This window comes from Amphiura filiformis, chromosome 11 (genome assembly GCF_039555335.1).
Source record: "Amphiura filiformis chromosome 11, Afil_fr2py, whole genome shotgun sequence".
Classification (NCBI taxonomy): Eukaryota; Metazoa; Echinodermata; class Ophiuroidea; order Amphilepidida; family Amphiuridae; genus Amphiura; species Amphiura filiformis.
In genome coordinates this window covers 50,220,394-50,245,930 of record NC_092638.1, presented here as the reverse complement: position 1 = coordinate 50,245,930, position 25,537 = coordinate 50,220,394, and the positions used below count along the sequence as shown (strand labels likewise).

At 37.4% G+C, this 25,537-nt stretch overlaps 1 protein-coding gene across 5 annotated transcripts in view; it reads left to right on the top strand.

Annotated features, from left to right (window-relative positions):
• Positions 1-25,537, top strand: part of LOC140164954 (uncharacterized) — a 53,748-nt gene that overhangs the window by 27,149 nt on the left and 1,062 nt on the right. For 3 of the 5 annotated variants that reach the window (XM_072188354.1, XM_072188356.1, XM_072188358.1), the window contains 3 exons: positions 17,437-17,480; positions 24,111-24,213; positions 25,340-25,413. In XM_072188354.1, the coding sequence (XP_072044455.1) occupies positions 17,437-17,480; positions 24,111-24,213; positions 25,340-25,413 (221 nt within the window). The remainder of the gene's footprint in view (positions 1-17,436; positions 17,481-24,110; positions 24,214-25,339; positions 25,414-25,537) is intronic. The other 2 variants (XM_072188355.1, XM_072188357.1) reach the window with 1 other exon arrangement.

Sequence of the window (25,537 nt, the reverse complement as noted above, 5' to 3'; positions counted from 1 at the left end):
TTTCAGATCCATACAACTTTTACCCGGACAGTGGGTTAAATAAATAAGTCTGGAACTTGGTACCGTTTACATTCAGATAACAATTATAACTGATAATCTAATCGTTTAGATGGAGACAAATACATGTCAACGATAAGGAAGTAGCTTGTGTGAACGTTATTAATCACACTCGAACGCTCTTATCATTTAAATGACCTGGATCGTTGTCACGTGTGCAAATGTATTGTTAAACCTGGGAGTGGTATATCATGCTTGGATACACAAGATCTATCAGCTTGATATGTTGTACCTAATTTGCGAATGGGGAATACATAAAATGTATTTAGCAACACCACATTATACATTTGATTCAACTTGCAAGCAAATAAAGGTTAAACTGTGTGTGGGTATAAAACCTCATATCATGTGTGGGTACACGTGCACTGAAATTGATGCACGTGACACTGCATATGTCATCTGCTTTTGTGACACATCCAAGCACATCACTAGTTCCAGATGGATGGATGGAGGGTAAATAAATAAATAAAATAAAAAACCCTTTAAAAGGGAGTGCCCAGGCCATAAGGGCAAGGTGACTGAATGTAATATAACCCAGGCTGGAGCCTGGGTGAAAAACAAAACAAACAAAAAAACAAATGCTAGCCTGCCTTACTTTGCAAGTCTTGAAATTAAACTTAATACATTTTTAACATATTTTGTTTTTTGACGTGGTCCATACTCAGCATATATTTAAGCAAACGTGTGCATGTATCTTTGGTGTCAATGCATTCATTTGTTGTAAATTGATGTGTCTAACTAACCTTTGTGAGACTTGTACATCAGGGAAATTAAAGCAAACAAGTAGTGTAGTATATTCTTTCACATGTACAATGTCGCTGTTAGGGCATGATCACATCAGGCACTTTTGATGTAGGGATGTGGAGTCAACCCTACATCGAAACCACTTCCCCATGTAGTGTGAACACAAAGTAAGTGGATTCGACCCTACATCAACAATGTGGATCGAAACTACCTGGTTGAGGTAGTTTCAACCCTAGGAGGTGGGTTAAATTTCGTAATGTGAACGCGATAATGTGGAGTCGATCTAGATCGACTCCACATATACCGAAGTGGCTGTGGTCGTGCGGGCGAAATGGTGAACATCAATGGAACAAAACGAACTGTATTCACTGGAAATTGACTTCATGACATTTAGATGCTAAAATATATTTCAGTCCACAGCATGCTCAACATAAGCTTACATAAATTACTTGTTTTACGATCAGACAGGCCGTGTTACGGGCAATCCCAAATAAATGGCCTATGGTTCTGTATTCGGCGTTGGTCGATAACCGCCGCTATGTTACCGCTAATCGCTTCTCTGGGGTGATGGCTTTACGAAATTTGGTATCTATGCTGCGTGGTAACGGCGCTTTACTTCCGGGTCGTTCTAACATCCGGGTATGTGGATTCGCTCCACTTACGTCATAACCCACTTTTGATGTAGATTAGCTTGGTAGTGTGAACGCGAACTCAATGTGGATTCGATGTGGATCGACACCACTTCACTACCTAGGTACGAACCCACATTGTGTAATGTGAACACGCCCTTAGTGTTACTTAAAGGCCCATTCAACGAGTATTATTAAAAATCATCAATCATCAAAAAGGAGTTTTGTTGGTATAGATGTGCTAACTGCTAACATGTAGGCCTACATGTCCCTGAACTTCCTAGGCCTGTGTAGTCTGCTAGTGAAAAGTCAAAAACCATGCATTACAGACAAAATATGACATTTTACATGAAGTATAATTATTGCTTAAGATTTTTTTCTTATCGCACAACAAGGCTGCATAAGGGGCGCACCATTTGATTTCCAGGGGGGCATGGGAGTTTTTTGAAGAAAAATAAACTTCGCCCCAGGCCGCGACAAATTTTATTTTTTAGCTTGCCCGATCGGGCAGGCAATATCCAAAAATTGGTTGCCCGAAATTAACCCATATTCCCGGCAACAATTGTCGACAAAGTCACATACCGTACTCATCATGCAGTGCAGTGCATAGTACCGTAAGTGTGCGAATTTGGCAGTTTCATTCTTACGGAAATCCAATACTTTTCTCAGTTAAGTTGATAAATAAATGAGTATTCATGAAATGCATAAAAAATGAACATTTCATTCAATTATTTCACTGTTTGTTTCTTACATGTGGAAAATAATGTGTATTTTATGTGAAATTTTGTCAGTAAAGTCACAGCGATTTACGTATTTCGCCAACCACTAGTACATCTCAATCTCAATCATATGCAAATACATGGCCAGCTGACGTCATGATATTTGCACGAAACAGGTTCTATAATTGGCCAAACTTCCAATACGTCACGTAACGGCATGATGTTCATTAGCATATATACATGTATATGTCTGCAAGTCTGGTGTGGGATACGAGTGCCTAGCGAAATTTGAGTTCCATTTCAAGAAGTTTTCTACTTTGTTTTGACGTTTTTTTACTTCTGTGAACACGCCAAGTTGGACAGAAATACTCCATTTTAAATCATCAAGCTTTAATTGGTTTATCGGGCACAGCTCTTCAGAGTTTTAATTGCCCGACAAAAAATGTGATTGCCCCGGGCTATCGGACAGGCGATTTGTCGCAGCCTGCTTCGCCCACTAGTGAGACAAAAAAAAATTGCCTCACTGATGAGTAAAAAACAAAATTTTCCCTCACGTAACTCTGTATAAAGGTATACATTAAAATTCGGCGGTGAAAAAAATAATTCTGCCTTACCCAAACCCGGGACCCAAACTCCCGGGGTCACTCCCATTGTGGCCTGTACACCATCCGCGATAATCAACTTTTGAAAAGCACCCTAAACAAGGATTTAACCCTTGGCTAAAACGACACCCTAAACACAGATTTTCTTCCTTGTATCAAATTTCATACCCTAAATTTCATTTCCGCGTATTAGCAATTGTAATTTTGCTACCCTTTTTCCCAATATTTCATGTTTTTGACACCCTAAACAGTCACGTTGCCAGATCGTGCCTACCCACCTGAAAAAACCCTTTTACGCGTTTTCATTATCGCGGATGGTGTACAGGCCACAATGGGAGTGACCCCCGGGCCAAACTCCCATGCCTCCCCCCTGAGAATCTAATGGTGCATCCCTAAATCAGGGGCTTTGGGTTAATTAACATAAAACATTATATGATATGCAAGCATAGGTATTTGTTTCCTCAAATACCTATGGTGCAAGAGATAAAAAAAATAGCAGAAGTACAGGCCAGAACAGCTGCAAAATACAAGTGTTATTAAACACACAATTTTATGCAAATAGTATGCATCAACACAAATCTAAAGCAAATTTTATTCTGTTTTCCATGAAAGCGTTATTGTTCAAACAGATCCAAATCCACAATAAGCATGACATTGACAAGCTAAAATAGAGAGCTGTCATATTTATAGGCCAGTGAAAGTCGATTTTGAGTTTCCCCGTCACCCGCCCTCTGACCCTAACTTGAATTCATTATTGTGATTTTCCAAAAAATACAGATAAGTGAGTGCGCGGCAAATTTTACATGCGTGTTGGTCATATAATGAAAGGCAGAAAAATAATGAATAATTCAAAATGGACCCTTAACAGGTTTTTTTTTGAGGCTCCCATATTTCCTAAACACATTTTTATTTTAAATTTTAATGTATACAGCTTCATCCAGAGTTGGGTGGGGGTAATGTTTTTTTTCTCATCAGTGGGGTGAACTTTTCTTTTCAAACTAGTGGGCAAAGTTGTTGTTTAAATCAAATGGTGCACCCCTATATATGTACAAAAATAATTGTCATTCAATGCAAAAGATTTGAACCCAACCTATGTATGTTAAAACCTGCCATCTGCTATGTATACACCAAGAAAGGCTTGTGATATAAAATTCAAGAGCAGTGCCAGTTTATATGATAACAATCTTTCGGGCCACCATATGGTTTACATGGCAACATTTCCTGTACTATTTTAAATATGAGAAAACAGCGGCGAGGCCTATAGGAAATTTGCAGACAGTATTGAGCAGATTGATATAATGTAGATGGGTTCTCAATTATTTGCTCCAGGCCACAGAGGCCAAACCCATTTCAAACATCCATGTTTGATGACCAAATACATGTTTTGCTATTGTCTACGTCATTGTCCGGCAGTATGCGCACAAGTTATGGCAATTTCCATTGTTCTTTGCCCTGCAATGTGCGTACGCATCGTAAATCGCCCATCACATAGTACAAGAAAGCCATTGAACAGTGTAGCAGTTCGTTTAAGCATATCGATAGACCAGTCCCACGCCTTTGTTGAATAACAATGATGTCAAGTGAAGTAGAGTGGTCTATATTTCAGAGCTGTTCAAGGGCCAACCACAACTATATGGTCGCGGACCCGATCTAGGCCACAGGCCTCCTATTACCGTACTGACGCGAGTATAGTCCCACCTTCAAGTAAAGTCCCGCCCCCAAATTTTCGAAGTTATTTATTTTTTTTACGGCTTTGGAGTGTCCCTGGACCTAGACCTAAATGCTAGGATCATTCATGGTTGATTTTAAAAAAATTTAAAAAAAAAAAAAAAAAAAAATTGAATTTTGCACGGTGTTTTGTGTTTTTAATATGAAAATTGATACTTTGTTTTCATGTCATACTCTATATCAAAATGCATCCAAATTCAATGAAAAATGAAAAAATAAAAAACTTTTAAATTCGAGTATAGTCCCACCCCAATTTTGAAAAATGTTCACCCAAAAGCGGGGTGGGACTATACTCATTAGTCATCGGTATTAGTATTAACAACAAATTCACCTTTCAGTACCAGAATCTGTCGCAAAGTGCCTCCGCCCTCCGTTGATGCATACATGATTATCGTGCATGTTGAACCGTGCAGTAACCATTCGCAAATTGATGATGACGTATTGTGGGTTAAATTCGTGAAGGATGCCGGGACTTTCAGAAATGGTCTATATTAATAACTACCGTATTGTTTGTAATAAACGCTCCCCCTCTAATAAACGCCCCCCTCCAATTTTTCTGTGAAAAATTGACATGTATGCAAACATTTCCATGCCATATCGTGTAGGTAAGCTTAAAACTTGCATCAGTCATGTCAGTCACGATCACTAAATTGCATGGACAAAAAAAATATGACTCAACTCCCATCCATTTCATTGCCTAATTATGGTAGAATTTCACTTAGTTCCATGCACTTAGTTACAGGTGTAATTTTGTTGTATTTCCCACGAAAATATCATTTTCCGTGGGCGCCGCCATCATGTATAGTAGTAAATCCCTTCTTTTAACAGGAGCACCATCGGGAAATTGAACCCAATTTTAAGCATTTTTCACTGACAATTCACTTCCAATAAACGCCCCCCTTTTGGAAAATTGCAACGCCCCCGGGGCGTTTATTACAAACAATACGGTATTCTTAGTCATTGGGTGTGGTTGAGCTTGTAAGTGTAAATTTGATTGGTTCCTGTGTGTCGTTTTTGAAACAATAGACGACAATGGCCATGTCATCGTTGCTCGTTGCAGAACGCGCTAATTTGTGGCACACATAGTAAGCATACAGGCCTAGTGAGTAATATGCACATGCATGCGATCACATGTGCAACATAAAGTTGTTCAAGCAAGTTTTAGTTCATTTTTTTTTAATAAGGGAGTTTCCATGATGATCAATGTGAACACTACTTATTTTCAGATTTGTGTCAAAAAATAAAAAAATTTAAAAATACTGTATACGAGGAAATTTTCGCGGTGGTTTTATTTTTCGCGAATTTCACGGATTAATATGTGCTCACGAAAATAATAACCCACCAATATGTTAAAATGAAATTTATTTTATTATATAAGTTGCCAACAACCGTGAATTTAACATCTCGCAAAATTGTCAGAGATGCTTGAAACCGCGAAAATATCTGTACGCGAAAATATTGGCACACACAGTATTCTCTGATTCAGCAGCTACTGCATTTGCATTCAAAGAATGAAATAAAGTTTCCTGTTCATAATATGTAGGCCAATTGATTTTATTGAAATTTTTTGTAGACATGGTGACCACTTTTGTCCTGCCTTAACTTTCCCAGTGCCAGTACCCAGTGATTTATAAAAGTTCAAATTGTGTAAAACATCATCAATCATCTTTGAAGACCTGTTTAACATCTGTTATACACTAAAGTCTCCATGGAAATTTGGAATACTGAAAGTGCAGTATCCCTAGGGACCGTTCACAAACACTTGTAAGGGGGGGCCTGATGCTCAAAAATTTCAGGGCCCCCCTTTTTGACATGAAAATTATGGGTCAACCCATAGAAAAGCATATAAACTCAATTTTCCCAGGAAAATTTGTAGTCATTTTTTCAGGCCCCCCCTAAGGAGGGTCATACATTTTCAGGCCCCCCTTTTTGCATCAGGCCCCCCTAACAAGTGTTTGTAAACGGTCCGCTATCCATGCCTGGGGGCTCTAATCCAGGAGGTGGGATTATCCAATGATGAAAATGAGGCCCTGTACGAAATACAGATTTATGCAGATGACAAGCAACGTTTTTGAAGCCTACAGAATTTCAGTATGAGTATTACTGCATAAAAAAGAAAAGAAACTAATATACCACCCCCTTCCTCATCATTTAGGGTTCCTCACGTGTTGCCCTAACGGGCTGTGCAATAATTATGAGCCCCGAGGTAAAATTTTCGAGCAGTCCGCCAAAAATCGCTTGGCCCCCCCCTCTCTGCCTGCCTAAAATCGCTTGCGCCCCTCTCGACCTGCCAAAAAACCTTCCCCCCCTTGAACATCCCAAATTTTTGTTTGGGATCTTAATATGCAAACCTTAATTGGTCTAGATATATGTTATGAGTGCAGCAAGCAGGAAAATTTGCATAAAAAGTGTTTCTGTACTGTTTTCCTAAGCCTTTTTAAAACATTTAATTAAGAAGGCCCCATGAATGTGTGCCAAAAATCACTTTCCCCCACACCTTTCGACTTGCCAAAATTGCTTGCCCCCCCCCCTCCAATTTTACCCTCCCCCCATGGCTCATAATTATTGCACAGCCCCACCCAGTGGCGTCGCATGGGACAGGAGGGACATGCGCTGAGTCCAAATTTGACAAATGCCATATAAAAAGTGGTGGGTGCACCCTCAATAAGTCCATATCCAGTACCCTCCTCAATCAGCCCCTTAGCTCCTGGAATCCTGAATCAGCCTCAGTACATTACTACAGCACTAGTGCACTCTGTACATGTAAACAGAGTCAACAAAAAACTGATACATACCGCAATGTACTTGACTACTTACATGAACTTTAACCCCAGCTCCTTTCTGCTTTTTGCCTCACGTGGAAGAAAAGAAGGAAGGAAGAAGATGAAGAGAATTAAGTTGTTTTCCCCACCCAGGAATTGACCCACCGACCCCTCAGGTGCCGACCAGCAGAATGGTACTAGCAAACCATGCGTATGACATTCGCCCGGCCAACAGTTCGTGCCTTTATATTGTTTGGCATGATCATGCAATGGATCATGTAGGATGCATAGTCTAGCCACAGTTTGTGGCCCTCACGGTCCAATAGCTAGCATGGTCTAGGTCATGCAGTCGCTTTGTGCTGTATGGTTTTGTATGGTCATGTAGCGTTTAGGGTTATAAGAACTGTTTTATACCGAAGTGACAATCATGCAATTTTACATGGACTTGTACATGACTTCATGTAGATTGGCAAACCTGCACGGCTGAAAATCACAGTGTATGCATTTGTACTGTATAGGCTGAAATTTTCGCAGTGGTTTTATTTTTGCAAATTTTGCGGATTAATGTGCACGCGAAAATAATAACCTGCAAATATGTTAAAATAAAGAAATTTCTTACGTATTTCATTAAATATAAGTAGCCAACAACCGTGAATTTAATGCCTCACGAAATTGTCAGTGATACTTGAACCGCGAAAATATCTGTATGTGCAAATATTGGCAGACAGTACATCAAAACCCTCTAAAATCAAGCCCTGACCCAATAAAATTTAGTAGCCAGGGGGCCAGGGGCTAGGTCTTGATTCCCTGGAATAATTAACCAACTGGTGGATAATAGCCCCCCCTGCCCTTTTTGTGCTTTGTGCATGTCACTCCCCTGACCAAATATCAAAATCATAGAACCAATATGGAGTTCATATAGTTTCAAAATGTTCAGTGACGATCTCAACAAACTTGTATCTGCTTGGCACAAGGCCAAGATAAATACCTACTGGCAAATATGCCAACAAGCATATGGTTGGGCAAGGATCCAGGGGCCCAGTTATTAACTTACATTGTATTCTTTTGAGCGAGGCCATGCATGAGGGTTTCCTAAACGGATCACCTACAGAGCTACTGGTATGGCTGCAATGTATGGCATGTCTGGATATGGTTTGAGATACAATCCCGGGGCTACCCCTGGATACAATATGTTTTTTTAGGAAGCAATATGCATTAAAAAATATGTATAAGGGATGCACCATTAGATTCTCAGGGTGGGGGTAGGAAGTTTTTGGAAAAAAAAAACTTCACCCACTACATGAGCAAAAAAAAAAACTTTCCCCACCAACACTAAAAAAACCCAAAACTTCCCCCACCTAACTGTGTATAAATGCATGAGATTTAAAAACCTTGCATGCCAGCGAAAAAACCCAAAAACTTGCCGCCAAAATTACTTTCCCCGACCCCAACTTCCTACCCCCCGAGAATCTAATGAGTGCGTCCCTAAGCCCCAGGGGAGGTAACATTTCAATTGGCCTGCCAAAATTGCTTGCCCCACCCCTTCTACTCCCCCCACTACCACCTTTGCACATCAAATTTTGCGTATTTTAATGTTTCCTTATTGTATTCGTAATCTGCTTTAGCGCGTTTTATTCAAATGTGCCCCATAAATGTGTGCCTAAATCCCCACCCCTTGACCTGCTAAAATGTCTTGCCCCATTTCCTTATTTTGGATTGCCAAAAATTTCTCGACCCCCTCCCTAAAAATATAGTTAACCCTGCCCTAGGGCTCATAATTACTGCACACAATAATGTGTGCATGGCTATGCCCTGGAGATTTTTTTTTTTTTTCCCCCATATATTTCAGCAAAGTGTAAGGCCATGGAATACTGAGTACTGATGGAGCCTCTGACAGGCTTGTTGAAAGATAATCTATTAAATAATATTGGTATTTAAAAAAAAATTATATCCACTTTCAGCAAGTACCAATAGTCAGATTTCTACCAATCATGTACCAATCTACACCTCCAATAAGTTTAATTTAAAAATACCAAATACTCTTATTCTTGCTAGGATTCTTACATGTTATATTTAGACTTGACCTAAAGACATGTACCACAAAACATGGAAATTGGATTTTATGAGCCTTCAGACAGAAATTCCAGTGAAAAAAAAATGCCAAAGGTCATTTTGGAAGAAGTTCACTATGAAGTATACATGTACAATATCTTAATGATGGCACATTTTGATAGCAATTTCATTTCAGCTACATGTAAGGAACCGTTCACAAATACTTGTAAGGGGGGCCTGATGCAAAAAAATTTCATCGCAAAATTTTTTCGGGCCCCCCCTTACAGACCTCGAAAATTTCAGGGCCCCCCCTTTTTTGACATGAAAATTATGGGTCAACCCCATAGAAAAGCATATAAACTTAATTTTTCCAGGAAAATTTGTGGTCATTTGTTTCAGGGCCCCCCCTTAGGAGGGTCAAAATTTTCAGCCCCCCTTTTGCACCAGGCCCCCCCCTTACAAGTGTTTGTGAACGGTCCCTAATTGAGTGTACTTGAAGAGAAATGGTGCATGATATCTTGGAGAGAAATTTATACAGTTTTTGTAGGCTTTAAAATATTTTAATTCCCAGGAAATCAGCATTTTTTTTGCAGCCCTGGTGGACTTGGCCTTGCTGCCAGGGCAATTGCATCTATTAAAGGTCAGGGGTCAATGAACCTTGCTCATGTTCATGCTCAGTCATGCTCATGTGGAACAAGTGAGGTAAAGCATAGAAAATTGGAATTTACTACTAGCGCCCATGCATGTTACTCCCGCAGTTGTAATACGGTACAATCCTCGGGGTGTGTGTGTATGTATCCCACACGCCATGTACGTACTGTGCATACGTGTTTGACTAATATTTCCATCGTAATAATAAAATGCCGGTTCCATCGTTTTATTCAAAATCGCGGATTTTTACTAAACTAAAGTCTTGATGTTTGCAGAGTATCTTTATTGACTAAAGTACATTACAATCGTGTAAAAACCTGAATTAAAAGAAAATTATAATATGGCTTTAAAGCGCTGGCGTACACGCCGCATACTGCGAAAGTGAAATTGTTGCTTCAACGTGTTGATGTCACTGCCATATCAGGGTGAAAATGCTACATAATTGAGGATCTGAATCTTGTAATCACAGTTTGTTATCCATGATGTGAACCTTGGACCTTTGTGCTACTAGGCCAATGCTCTAAAGTCAACAGGTTAGCAACTTTACCATAGACATTGCTGTAATTGATCTCAGACTGATTCTGTCTTGCAACTACAGTTGTGATAACAATGAAGAACTGGGTGTGGCCTGGTTTAATAGTTCATAGCTGGGTAGATAATTATGATGTATTCACATGTGGCTGCATTTTATTCCACTTTGAAGGTTTTAACTGTTGCAGATCAAGGACAAAGGAAATTTCCATTCAAGTTGTATAGTCCCATTTAGGAAATTTTTCCAGAAATTCCTTCCTGGGGGGAAAAGGAGACAAATGCTCCTAAACATACTACAGACTGGACTCAAGTCTAGTTATTATCCACTTCCCATTATCCCTTCAGTGCAAGTGCGCTGGTGTGTGTAGCGAATACACATTCACTACACATAAACACGAGGTTGTGCTGAGGTTATATACTAGTGTTGGAAAATATGAGAGGCCCACAGCAGGGTTGAGGTCAAAATCCAAGCAGGAAACCCGATCTCTTTGGCATTTAAAATCACCCAATCTGAGGCCTCTTGTTCTATGATATAAAAATATCTATTTTAGGGTCATAGTCCTATTTGTTCATATACTGTGGCTCAAAAACTAATTATTGATAAATATGGGCAGTGAGGTGGTGTGTGGTTATTTGCCCGATTGTATTTAGAGCATAGTTCATGGCGGTATTTTTCAAGTAAAATAATATATCCAAGACAGGAAGGCACATATTACTGTTCATCCTGTTTGTAGGCCGATCAGACCCCAGATCAGACAGTGAACAATTTAACTTTTTGTGGCGGGAAGTATTATATATATTTTTTTCTATAATAGCTTTTACATTATTTGAATATTATAGATTATTTGAGGATTGAAAATTGTTTACATCAGATGTTATTGCCGTGGTTTACTTTTTATTTAAAAAAAATCTGTGTAGCCTGGTGTGTGCACAAAACGTACCTAATTTTACTTGGCTGTTGCTAGGCATCCAGTGGGCAGTGACCAGGATAAATCAATAAACTCTCTCCATCCTATAAAGCTGAGTTCATTGACTGCATGATGGAAATTTCCACTGCTTGTGGTTGAGAACCCATTGTGAGGATAGGTTATTATGCTAATTAGGTGGCAAGAACTGGCCAATGGGGAATCAATATATTGTTATGCTGTGATATGGTTGAATGATTGTCAGGTGCAAATTACATAATGATACACTTTGTATGATAATAGCCACTGCTGAGCCAGCTGTTATTGGTTGGAGCATGGAGTATCACATCATGCAATGTTAAATGTGTGGGTTGGATGGATGCAAATATGTCTGTAAAACTATCAACTGTAATGATTTTCAACTTGGTAAGCTATATATATATATTGACACATGGGGGGTAGATAGTATGGACGGGAAAGTATGAAATTTTCTCATGCATGAAAATTCGGCAAATTTCGTCAGTGACATGGATTTTGTGAAATTTTCAAACTTGAAAATATTTCTTTCTGCTACTGTAAAAGTCAATATTTTCGAGATTTTGTCAATTGCGCGAGAATTAAATTTCGCAGTTTTGATATTGATACAATAGAAACCTAATGCAAAAGGTTATTTTCGCTAGTTTTTATTTTTGCGTTTTTATGTCCACTCGCAAAACTCGCGAAAATAAAAACCTCGCGAAAATTTCTACTTTTACAGTATAATGCCTTTTCGAAAATGTATAAGTATTGTGAAAATTACGTGCCACAAAATTTATGATTTTGTGAAAATTTTGTGCCGCAGAAAAATTATGCTTTTAAGACGAAGTATGTGTTTGACAACTGAGTTGGAATTAGATTTAGAAGACCATGACAGCCATCAACATTTTTGTTAACCATAACTTGTGCCATTAGCGCTTTTGTCAATATCTATTTCATAATATGTAATGTAAAAGTGGACATTTTCGCAGAACACTAATTTTCACACTTTTTGAAAATAAAAAATGTGCGACTATTTTTAATATATCTAGAGAGCTCTATTTACAAAATCTCAAAATCGTGAATTTAAAAATAAGCAAAAATAGTTTAATCGACAAAGTATGAAAAATATAAAAGCAAAAATTACCACTTATACAGTATTTTATGTTGTTTTCTTTGCTAATGATACAATTATTAAGATCCAGTAATACCATCTAGACCCACAAAACTATATTGAAAATTCCAATATGAAATTCTTGTTTTAAAATTTAAACTTGTCATAAATCAATTTAAACTAATCATAAATCAATGCTTTTATTCAAAATTTGATCAATTGAAAATGGACAGAACTTGACAAAAGAGTGTAATGCAAGCGTGAACTGCAGGTATGCAACAGCAAGGTTGCCAAAAAATGTCAGGTGTTTTGTTTGTCCTCATCTCGGTCTTCCTGTTCACTGTCTTTTGTGTTTAGCTTTGTTTCTTGAAAAGTTTTTAAAAAAATAAAGGACAAAAAATGTCAGCTCAAATCGCTGGTCAAATAATCGAAAAGTTGCCCAATTTGTTTCTTAAAACCATTGCTTTCTATGGGAGAGGAAATTGTCAAAATCTCCAATTGGGCTAAAAATTTGGCAACTCGGAATTTTATGTTACTTGGTTTCCCAGGGTAGTGAAGAGGTCAAAGGTCAATCAAGGATGGAGCGTGATGACGTTGAAAAGAAAAACTTAGTTAATGTTGCGTAGGTGTGGGAATGATACACGCTGCCAGGCGGAAGTTAATTAGGCTTATAATTTGCAAAAATTATTTGTTTGGGTTTTTTGTCAAAGTCAAAGCGCATCAATAAAGTCCCAACTTACGCTCGCGTAAATCACATAAGCCTGCGCCAGTCACGCAAGTAGCGGAAGTGCTGTGCCCAACTGTGCATACCATTCTATATCAATACATGATGTTTACAAGTCTTGGGGTTTTTTTTCCGCCAATTATAAGCCGAACAAACTTTAGCAGTGTTTTTATCTTTGTATTAATTAACACCCCCTTGGAAATCTGTGACACACCCAAGGCATTGATAAACGAGCATTCTGTATCTAGACAGTATTCATTTGGTCGCCGACTGATACACATACGAGCTATAATGATTATGGTGTACCATTATGTATCGGCTATGATCATGTTAAACATCATTACATTGATTGTCATGATGTGTTTACATTAATAACAGCATGATCTGAGATAAAAGTCCCCCCCCCAAAAAAAAAATCTGCCAAAGGACTCTGTAAAAATAAAATTGAGCCAAAAATGTCAACAATTTTACTAATTAGGCCTACACCCTAAATCATGAACTTCATGTGAAAATTGTTAAAAAATAGGATCCAAAAAATTGCAGCGGGGATAAAGGTCTACTTTTGGCCACAATGAAGATTTTTCCTGAAAGGTCTGAATTTGGACCCCCGACAAAATTCTAGCTACAGGCCTGACCAAAACTGTTATCAAATTTGCTTCAAATTTGATACTATAAAATTGCAAAATTGAAACAACAAAGGTTTGCCAAGATGGGTTTTGAAAATAGTATGTATTTTTTGCTTTGTGTGAAATATCAGAGAGCATTCTAAATCCAATTTGCAACAGGTCAAAAAGGATGTAACATCAGTTTGATTTTTGGGTACATTTTTGTGCATTATTTGCTTGTTCACTATTAAATGTATTCATTCTCTAAATTATGAGAATTGCCCTGGAAAACCAGCAGTAGCATGGAAATATTTCACTCTTTAACTATGTCTAAATCCCGGGTCTAAATTAAAAAAGATAAGCAACTTAAAAATGAACCCTATTTTATTTTGTACCATGCAAGTACATTTCCTCCACTCACTGACACTGCATGTGCATCCATTGATTTGCTAAATAACTTCTTAAAAGTTTTTGTGCTTTGATGGGGTTACCATATCCAAAATCACTTGAAATATTCAATTTCAATGATGTGACTATAAAGTTAAAGGCTGTATCTCAAAATAAGGTTTGAGGTCCACATGTTCCAAACACATGCATATTCTGGGTTTTTCAGGCACAGCCGAGTCAGGCCTGGCAGCTTGGTCACGTCACAATAAATAGCAAGGTGTGTCACGCAGCATGCAGAGAACAGTTGGGATCGCTTTTAGTATTCAGACAAGCATGTACATGCTTGCATGCGAGTCCAGCTGTGCAAGCTGATATCCCACCCATATATAGCTAATTATTCTTTTTTTAACTTATTCTTTTTTTAACTCATGAATATTTATTTTAATAAACTCATGAATATTCATGAGGCTAATGAACCATAGCAGCTGCCATTTTGTAATTTGATACAATTTATCAATTAGTGATAAGGTGCATCACTTTGAACATTTATGTTCGCATATTTCTACATTGCATACTAGTAGAGAGGCAATGCAATATTGGCTCCTAGCGGTGGGCAGCTCCCCTTTAATTTTTTTTTTCCATCTGGGTGTATTTTTCGAGATTTTGCCAATTCCGGACAGTTTAGAGGGTGTTTATTTCGCGTTTCCAAATATATTCACATTAAAGGGGCATTTCGTGATCCACAGCCTCATCCCCCACTTTTCTCAAAAAAGTTGAGATTTTTATATCACTGGAAACCTCTGGCTACATAATGTTTATGTACAAAATATTTCTTGCAGATTAATTAGTTTAGCAAAGATATCGTGAAATTTGAATTTCGTTCTGGTGCACCAGAACGAAATTACAATGTATTGTCTATGGAGCAGTGTAATACACATAATCATGCATAACTCGCAAACGCAAAATCGGAATCAACTGAAATTTTGGAATTAAGCTTTTTTTGTGGATATCTACTGAAAAATGTCATAAAAAGAGTATGCTAGGATCACGAAATCCTCCTTTAAGTAAGTATGTGTAATAAGTATTTTCATGGGGTTAAAAATTCACGGCTGCCTGTTCAACCATGAAAAGTGTGAAAATTATACCCCGTGAAAATTTGCCAATACACAGTACTGTAAATGTGGTAATTTTCACACATGCAATTTTTTGTGATTTGTTGATTTTGAACTAATTTGCTTGTTCGTTATTGATTTGCATTTTTGTACATAGACCTATGCATAACGGACCATTACTTTTTGTTTGCATGTTTTTATTTTCGCGAAAATTTGCACATTTACAGGCCTGAATTAGTGGCAATTCACACAATTTTTTTTCTTCAGTGGGAAGTTTGTAGCATCAAGTGTTATATTGATTTATCTGGGGAATTTATACATATTTAGACACTAAAACACAAATTTTTCATGCCTTAAAAATGTTGCTAAAAAAGCATGAAAATATATGTACCACAAAAATTTTCCTTGTAAAATACAGTAATCCAGAAGATATTTAGGGATATCTATTCCCGATTTGCATTGCATTTGGGGCACCGAGTGACATCATTACATATTTCTGGATCAGACTGGTTTGTTCCAGTGCCAGCTGGTTTAAACTAGTATTAGAATTAGACTTGAACCAAGTCTTGTCTGCAAGCACAGATTTGTTTCAGTGCAAATAGAGCCATTTATAACAAATTAATTTATAAAAGACATGTTTTTTTTAAAATTATGATTAAAGTGTATGTTTTATGTAATTTTATTAATGTATAATAATAATTATGTTGAATTGCTGAATACAATTCTTGAATAAAATAATAATAAAATCCTATTCATTCACAAATACCCAATTTGGTTGGGACAGTGCAAGAACGTTGTAAAGTGACATTTTGGGCGAAATTGAGTTAGAAATGGCCGTGGATTATGAAATTATAGGCCAATAAGCTATTTTCTAAGTCTTGGAAGCAATTGAATTTAAATTGAAGGATTAAAAAGTTAAAAAACAAGAAAATAAATATTTTAAAAGTAAAAAAAATTCAAACATAATTCTTCTTTTAAGAACAAAAACGCAGCTACAATGAATATTCTTGCACTAGACTGCATAGCGATTTGCTTATTATAAACAGGTGAACTACAGGGGGTAGCTAGTTCAGATATGCTGTAAAAGTGGAAATTTTCGCGCTACATTTATTTTCGCGCTTTTTGCGTTACAAGCTGCTACCGCGAAAATAACAATGCACAAATATATTCATTTTGTGTTAAGATCAAATGTGAGGAAACTTTTGACTCGTGAATTTAAAAACAAGGGAAAACACAAAAAAATAATCACACAAAAATTTCCACCTTTACATTAATGGCCAATTCATGGCCAACATATCTATGTTTTGAATAAAAAATATTAAAGCTTGTTAGACGTGTTTATTGCAAGTTGTCAAATGTGCTGGTACCTCCTGCACCAATTGTTTGCCCATTCATTATTGTTCATTTAAAAAAATTGTATTATGTCATGGTTCATGTGCTCTCAAAATGGGTGAAAAGTGCACTCTCTACGCCAAGGACTGTACATGAACTTTTGCATGATTTAAAATCAGACCTGGTGATAAAAGATAACATATCACACCACATTTATATAATTGTAGCATTTTAAAAAGGTTTTTGAATCTGGAAGTACTTGGTACCCAGATCTGATAGCTCAGAACAATACAGGAAAGGATGAAAGGTACAATCGGTTTTCCAAGTTGCTCTCGCAAAACCCCGTTGCAAACATCATGTAGGACAACCTGGTTTGTGTGTGGGCTTGTACATGTATTTGTAGACTATACTAGATATATGAATGAATTAGATTCAAATGCAGGCACTGAAACTGGTCCCTGTGCAGTGCAGGGTGCAATTGGTGCATGATAGTGTTTGAATTAGTGGGGAAAACATAATTATACCACTTTTTGCAAGAAAGTTAAGATGATAATATTAATATTTGCACAAAATGTGTAACTATTTTCAAAAAGGTATAAAATCTACCTGTGCTATTATTCTCATTTTTGTTATTTAAACTATGTCTTTACACAAATACTCTACTTTCTCTCATAATTTTGTTTAAAATCCAGTTCATGTTTTCTTTAAATTATAAATATAGGCCTAATGTTTTTTTGTTTTGTTCTCGCTCTTTCTTGTTTTTTCAGGAGACGGGTGACAAGATGCAGTACTCGTGCACAGTCCGATAAAGGTAGGCACTTGAAATGTTTTTGTGTTTGTGTGTGGGGGATAGGGGTCTGATTTTGGGTAATTTTGTGCCCGGTACCAGCGCATTTTTCGAGCGGGTATGGGGTAACTGGCACCAAATTGCAACAACAAAAAATTATAAAAAAACCATTTTTTTTTTTTTTTTTTTTTAAATTTGGGTACCCGGACAGGGAATTTCCTGCCCGGATAATAGGATTATCGGGCGGGACTCGGAATTCCCGGGACTCACTCATACCCTTAGTGGGGGAGGGTTGTGCATGGTTGTATTTACAAGCCAACATATTCATGTGAAGTCATGGACACAAACAAATAGATTAAAAGAAATCTCTGGCAATCACAACATTATGCCTGATATGAAAAAAAAAATTTCAAGCACAAATCACATGTTTTTATTTAAAACAAACTCATATTGACCATATAAAAACGAATAAAAACACCGGCATGACACGTGCTAGAAAAGGATTTAATATTGTATTTATAAATAACCAATTTACATGGCCCACAGAACTGTGTGCATGCTAAATAGCCTTCCCAATTTTTTGTGTTGAATGTCATGCTTTACATACGTCAATGAACATCAAAAGTGTTCTTGGTGTCAAAAAATGACACAGAATTTCTAGCGCTCATGTGTATGATATCTGGTGGCAGTGACGTCCTGGTTATTTGTGCTCAATTGTCGCCAGCCTTCATTGTGTTACTGGGGCGTCATTGCCACGGTAATTTCGATGCCAGGGAAATTTGAATATTACGTGGTGAGATGGCTTGTTTTTATTTGTTTTTATGGTCAATATGGGCTTGTTTTAAATAAAACCATGTGATTCATGTTTTTAAAAACATATAAGGCATAATGTTGTGATTGCCAGATGAGATTTTCTTTAATAGTAAGTATGAAGTAAGTGGCAACTTGTTTTCAAACTCAAACTAGATATATGCTGCTGTCTTAAAAGACCACAAAGAACAGCCTTGACTTTGCAATTACCCAGATGACCTTGGACAAAATGGTCTGTTCCTGAAGAATGCAATGCACCAAGTGTCATAAGTGTCATAACAATCCATCTTATAACAAAATTTGACCTTTGACCTCTGGTGACCTTGAAATGACCTCCATGTTTTGAATATAAATAAAGGATACCTTATTTTAAAGCTATTGAGCAAGGACAAAGGATGGCAACAAGGCCAAATATTTAATGCCATAAAAAGAAAAAAGTGGTACATGTAATACCAATCAAGTGTAAAATGGTTAACAATTAATTCCAGAGCATGAGCTATAATGGGTAAAGTAGGGTATAAAACCTCTGTGTTTCCAAGGACCTGTCCAGGGAACCTCTATTATTATCGGGAATTGCCTGTTACACATGATCGCACACAAGGTCGTAGGCAATTGGTCGGACCTCATCTGCCCAGAACATATTGACCCAGGTCAGCATACCGCCATATCCTTCCCGACATGCTTAGTAGCCAAGTCCGTAGAAGAGTGGATCCACACACTATGTACACAAATATACATTTGGCCACATTTTATTATACGATTAATACGAATTTATTAAACATGGTAACAAATATTCTCTAGCAAATCTGTTATAGATGGAACTGGTAGGCATATTATAAATTCGAGATATTAAATATCTTCCTGACCAGCCAGATCTGCGCATGGTCAAAGACGAGTATCAGACCGACGCAAACTGGCTTAGTCTCCACATCAGCCAGTTTGGTTCCGCCCCTCCACAGGGAGCGTAACCTGTGTAGGAGACTTCGGTCGGACCTGGTCGGACCTCATCTCTCCCCATCGATTGTGTCCTATAATCCCCGACATTGCCCTTATGAAGTCACATCGCCCTGACCTGTCTCTAAGTCCTTGTGTTGGAGTCCTTGGAAGTAATAGCAGTGCATGTCCACACACCCCCACATACCTAAAGGAAGTTGCCCAGGGGGGCCACTCAAGTATGATAGTGTATGCATGCGTGACCAAATTTTCTTTAAACACCCCCTAAACGAGTTTTACCCTACCAGCAAATTTAGGCCTTAATAAGGTAATTTAATATAAAATTTACCCCCTAGCTATTTTTTGGCTAGTAAAAATGAAAAAATGTACCTTTTTGGACTCGTAATTTACCAAAAATTTGAAAAGGTACCCTAAACAAGTTGTTCAGTTTCAGAAAACTACTCTTATTCTTGAAAATCAATGTTTTTTAGACCCTAAATGTGTCACTCGCGTAACTTGCCTTGCCTAAAAAAAACACCCCCTTTTCCTTTTTTTTTTGGGCACGCATGTGTGAGTGCCTCCCCCGGGCATGTTGTAGCTAGTGGGGATAAGATGCAGGAAAATTGCACAAATTACATGTATGGGAGGGCAAGTTTGTGTCAAAAAACTGCAAATAATAATGCTGACTTGTGTTGTGATTTGAGAATGTGGTCCAAGGGGCGTTGATGAAAGGCTGGATATATATTCATACTAGGCCATCGAAATATCAATCAGGAGATCAGGGAAAGACACATTTTTATCTATGCCCGTGGAACGGTGGCATAGATATTGTATTTGTTGTGTTTAGTCTTCGGCTTCTCCTCCTTCTCCTTCTCCTCCTCCTTCTCAAGACCAGTCCTTTGCACTCCTCTAGCTCAAGAACTAAAGTAGCCTCGGGGCCCATACTTGGTATAATGATGGCCCATGACCCCTAGAAACATCCTAAGGTACCCTCCACCCCAGAGGTCAAAGGTCATGTGCTACAGGGGGCAATATGTATAAAAATTGAAGCACCTCTAGCTCAAGAACTATAGCGCCCTCATGGTTCATACTTAGTATAATGATGGCCCATGACCCCTAGAAGTAACTTATGGTAGCCATGACCCCAGAGGTCAAAGGTCACATGCTACAGGTGGCAATATGTGTAAATTTTTAAAACCGCTTTAGCTCAAGAACTATAGCGCCCTCAGGGTTCATGCTTGGTACAATGATAGCCCATGACCCTTAGATATTTCTTGCATTAACATCGACCCCAGAGGTCAAAGGTCATGGGCTACAGGGAGCAATATGTGTAAAATTTCAAACAGCTCTAGCTCAAGAACTACAGCGCCCTCAGGGTTCATACTTGGTACAATGATGGCCCATGACCCTAGATGTATTCTGTGGTAGCCGCAACCCCAGAGGTCAAAGTTCAAAGGCTTTAAAAAGCAAACTAGGTACAACCTATTAACACAGTGTAGCGCAATAGGTAGCGTTTTGTTAGCTACCTGTGTTTGCAATGATAACGGTCCGAGTCGTACGTCAAGGAAATTGATCACTTGACAAAAATTCCCTTAAAAGGGAATGTGTAGGCATTTTGATATTGGTGCCTTGGACCACCTCAAAAAAGCTGTCATTTTGGGACATGGCGTGTGGTTGGTTAATGGGTGTTAGGAGGGTTAAGGGTTGTCACGGTTTGTAAGGGGGTGGTCACCAGTTTTTTTAGATTTGGCGCCCAATTGGGCGCTTTTTTATTTTAAGTGCTATGAGGATGATACTTATATCAATTAAAGCTTATAAAAAGGGCTTTCATCCACATAATGGTCACCAACTTTTGGATTTGGCGCCCAATTGGGCGCTTTTTTATTAAGGTGCTATGAGGATAATACTTATATCAATTAAAGTTTATAACAAGGGCTTCCACATGGTGGTCACCAACTTTTGGATTTGGTGCCCAATTGGGCGGTTTTTTATTTTAGGTGCTATGAGGATGATACTTATATCAATTAAAGTTTATAACAAGGGCTTTCACATGATGGTCACTAACTTTTGCATTTGGCGCCCAATTGGGCGGTTTTTTATTTTAGGTGCTATGATAATGATACTTATATCATTTAAAGCTTATACCAAGGGGTATAAGTTTTCGTTTTGTGAATAGGGGAAGGGGGTTAGGTGTGGTCACGGGCATAGATATTCGTGTTTGGTCAAACACAACTGTGGTTTCTAGTGCAGATTTCTCATCATTTCATACTTTAAAGAATTAAATCATTGCAAAATTCAAATCATTGCTATTAAATTGTAATTTATATCATTGCTGAATTAATAATGGCAGGGTTAATTATATTGTATAATCCATGTGTTTTTGAGTGATTTACAGTAAACAATATTTTGTGGCACCTGCCTTGGCAATTTAATTTATTGATTAAATTACATTATAACTTGGAGTTTGATATTTCTTTCTCATTCCAGACACATGGCAAATTACTTCCTACAAAAAAAATTATTATTAATTAATGTGTTTCAAGGATAAAGCCAGAAGAAACATGTATGCATTTTCCATCAAATTTTAATTTTTTTGATTTTTTTACCAAAAAATGATAATTAGTCATAATTGTCAGTCCGGGTTTTCTGTCCATATTTAGCGGAAAGAAACCCCATTTGTTATCTGTTTGATGTGGAGATCTATGGGGATTTAATGTTGTACATGTAATTACAAAATTTGTCATGTTCGGCAGGCTGTTCTGACAGTAATATAATCCCAACCTGGGCCAACTTGTCATTTGTAATTCAAAGGTTTTCTCTGGGTTTTCTCCTCCACTCAATACAGACTTCAGAACATCCCGCAACGACACGTTCATTTATGCTCAGTGAAAAAACTCGGCCCAGGGATGCTCGGCCTAACAGGCTTGTTGAAGTGCGCTTTGACCTTGGAATTTCACTTCTAGAATAGATTACACAGTACTAGCCCGCAATTAATTAAATGACCTTGCCACTCTTTGCTCGCACATACTCCTGTATAATCGTGCTCATGCAGAGAATAATAGTTTTAGATCCTTTTTATTATTATTAACATATGGTTTTCATGAATAATTTGTTTGGCATCATAAAATTAGCTATAACAATAGGAAAATATTTAGTAAAAACCGCCGCTTCAGTTCGAAATTTTTCGCTAGATTGGCTGATCCACCATCTTCCGGTTCCGGGTTCACCGAACTTTGTCTACTTGCTTGCTTCTTAAACGGGAATATAATCAGGAATTCGGGATCATAATGGACTTCTGAGAATTCTGTGTTTATATTTTGAGCCTGTTTGAGCCAGGCAACGTTTTCGAAGATGATTTGATCCCAAATTCTGAAGCTGAATACAGTACTGATGCGAGTATAGTCCCACTTTCCCACCACAAATTTTTCAAAAAATTTCAGGAATTGTAAAAAAAATTTTATATCTTTTTGAGTTATTTCTTTTTTTTCGGTTATGGAGTGTCCCTAAATGCTGGGATCATTCATGGTTGACTTGAATTTAAAAATAATAATAATAAAATTGTTTGTGTTTTTAATATACAAAGTGATAATGTGGCAGAATGCATTGAGTTTGTATGTATAAATTATCATCACTTTTCATATTAAAAACACAATTTTTTAAAAAAAATTTTCAGATAGAGCCTATAATTTTTCCATGAATTTCGGAAATTGGCCCGTATGAAAAAATTCAGGATTTTTTTCTTTAAAAATTTTTTTTTTTTTACTTGTACATTCCCAGAATTAGATGAGGATATTTCATAATAAAAAGATGAAGACATTTTTTAGGGAGGTGATACCCTGTAGCCTATTCCTCAGAACATAAATGTTTGATTCCGCGCACAAGTGCACCCCCATCTGGTCAATTCTTGGTATTCGAAAATAAATTGCCCCATCTGTAGCCTAATAAAGTAAGTGATATAAGCCTGAAAGGGTCACTTCCGTCGACAACTTCCGTTTGTCCCTGTGCGATTGCTGTAGTACATGTGATGGCAGTGGTACATCTTGGTTTCACAGGCTTCCCCCAGTGATTCCAAGCAAACTACTTCCATTCTTTATCAGCCTAGTCATTGACTGAAAAATAATATATGTTTAAAATAGTTTCGAGTCTGGCAATCATGCCAAAGCAATTATCAGATTACTAATTCCAATTGTAACGGCAATGAACAGTATCAATTAGCTTCGCTTAAACGCAATTCTGTTTTAATCGTCGCACGTATTGACAATCGTTGAAAATGAAAAAAAAAAGAAATAGAAGAAATATCTCGCTAAAAATTTGACAATTCCGATCAGTTTATCGTAGCAACACGGGCACTTCCGGGTTTGGATGTCGACAAATACCCATGATGCATTAAGATTTGTGGCGCAACGAATTATGAATACTGAGAATAGAGGGTATTCATTACTACATGTATGTCATTGATGTGATTGCTCATGCGTAAAATTCCTCCACGTAGGCTGTTTAGCTTAAGCGGGAAAGTGACCTCTTGAAATGATATCATAGTGATCTTTATATTATTACAGTGAGGCCCACATACAATGTTCAACACAAAGTGAACGATGCTGTAACTTGGAGAGCAAACAAATCAACAACGCCAAATTCGATTGACGTACGTACAACGTGGGAAGCTATGGGGAAATTGAACATTCATTGTCTGATCCCCGGGGTCTGATCATGCATGTGTTTATGGTTCAGGTAGCGGTTACTTAGCAACTCTCGTTTCGCTTATAGTTCGATTTTCAAGAAATTTACTAACACCTCAATTACATCTCTGAATTTTGCATGAGCAAACACACACCATATAATCAAATGCATGCAAGGGACGTGGCTTTTTTTGGTTTAATACCATTTCTTTCTTTATTGTTTTCCTTACAGCAGGTGCACAAGAACATTTGACCACACCAGTCCAGGTTGATTTGGGAAGAAAGATAGACACCAGCGAATCAGTCATAACCATAGAAGACCGCGCCCGCAAAGTGTAGGTTAATGGAGCCAAGACTCGCATGTTTCTTTAATTATAGCATTAAGATTTAATAGACCCATTGAACGGTATACATGTACCGTTATTGAACGGTATACATGTACATGTACCGTTGTTATAGTGATATGGCATTAAGAGTGGATTTGTGTTAAATTAAATAAGAAGTTGGAAAATGATAGCAGTTATACAGTAACAAAAGGATAAAATGGAACTGATGATGTTATACATGCAAGTAGTAATTTAAGCGTACTATAGTAAGCATCGGAGAAAAACACGATTTGGGAAGCCAAAAAATGCACCATGGTTTTCAAAAAATCACGAAAAATCACAATTTTCCGGAAAAAAATGCAAGATTTTTTTTTTTTTTTTTAATTTTCTTTTTATTTACGGTTGGAACCAGAGAAAAAACTGCTATTAAAAAAAAAAACCGAAAAGTTCTGAGGTCTTTATTCAAAGCTGGATAAAGATGTACAATTTAAATACTGTTGCGTCTATTGAACAGTCAGGGACATATTGAATTAACATGCCTTGCTAGCTGTTCAATAGAAGCAAAAGTGTTTAAATGTACAGCTTTATCCAGCTTTGAATAAAAACCTCAGAACCTTTAGTTCTTTTTTGGAAAAAACGCAATTGCACTCAATTGAAAGGTCAGTTTTTAAGTACAGAAAAAAGCAACTCCAATTATAACTCAAACCAACAGGCCTTGAGTTTTAAGGAGTGCGAGTGCCATCACACTCCTCCACACGCCTTAAATGATCATAAGGAGTGCGATTTATCACACTCCTTAATCTTTAAGCTTACACTCGCACTCGGATGACAATCACACTCATCATTCACAAATAGCACTCCTCACAAGTTTGAGGTATGCTTTTTATCACACACCTCAATTTTTTTAAAACTCAAATCCTGATCCAACCTCCTTGCTTGTAGAATTTAACAATTGTAGCTTATACTCAAATCATCCAGAGTATGGTAATGATAAAATTTGATGCTTTTTGATTTGGGAGAACAGAGATACAGACATATTGCAAGTTTACAATAGTTTCATCTCAAATCAACAACAATCAACTTGATTTTGTTGCAATAATCAATCACAAAATATATTCTTTTCTTTCTGTAACAGTAATTTAACGCTGCAGAAGGTAGAAGAATCATCATACATTATCGAAGGAATCCCAACTTTAAGGTCACGAACAAGTAGGTCAAACTTATTTTGTTATCTCTATGATAGCAGAAGACTGCTCTTTTGTACTGACAAACTGGTGGCTCTGAAAAGGACCGTTTATATATTTTTTCCATTGCACTATTCATCGCAGAACTA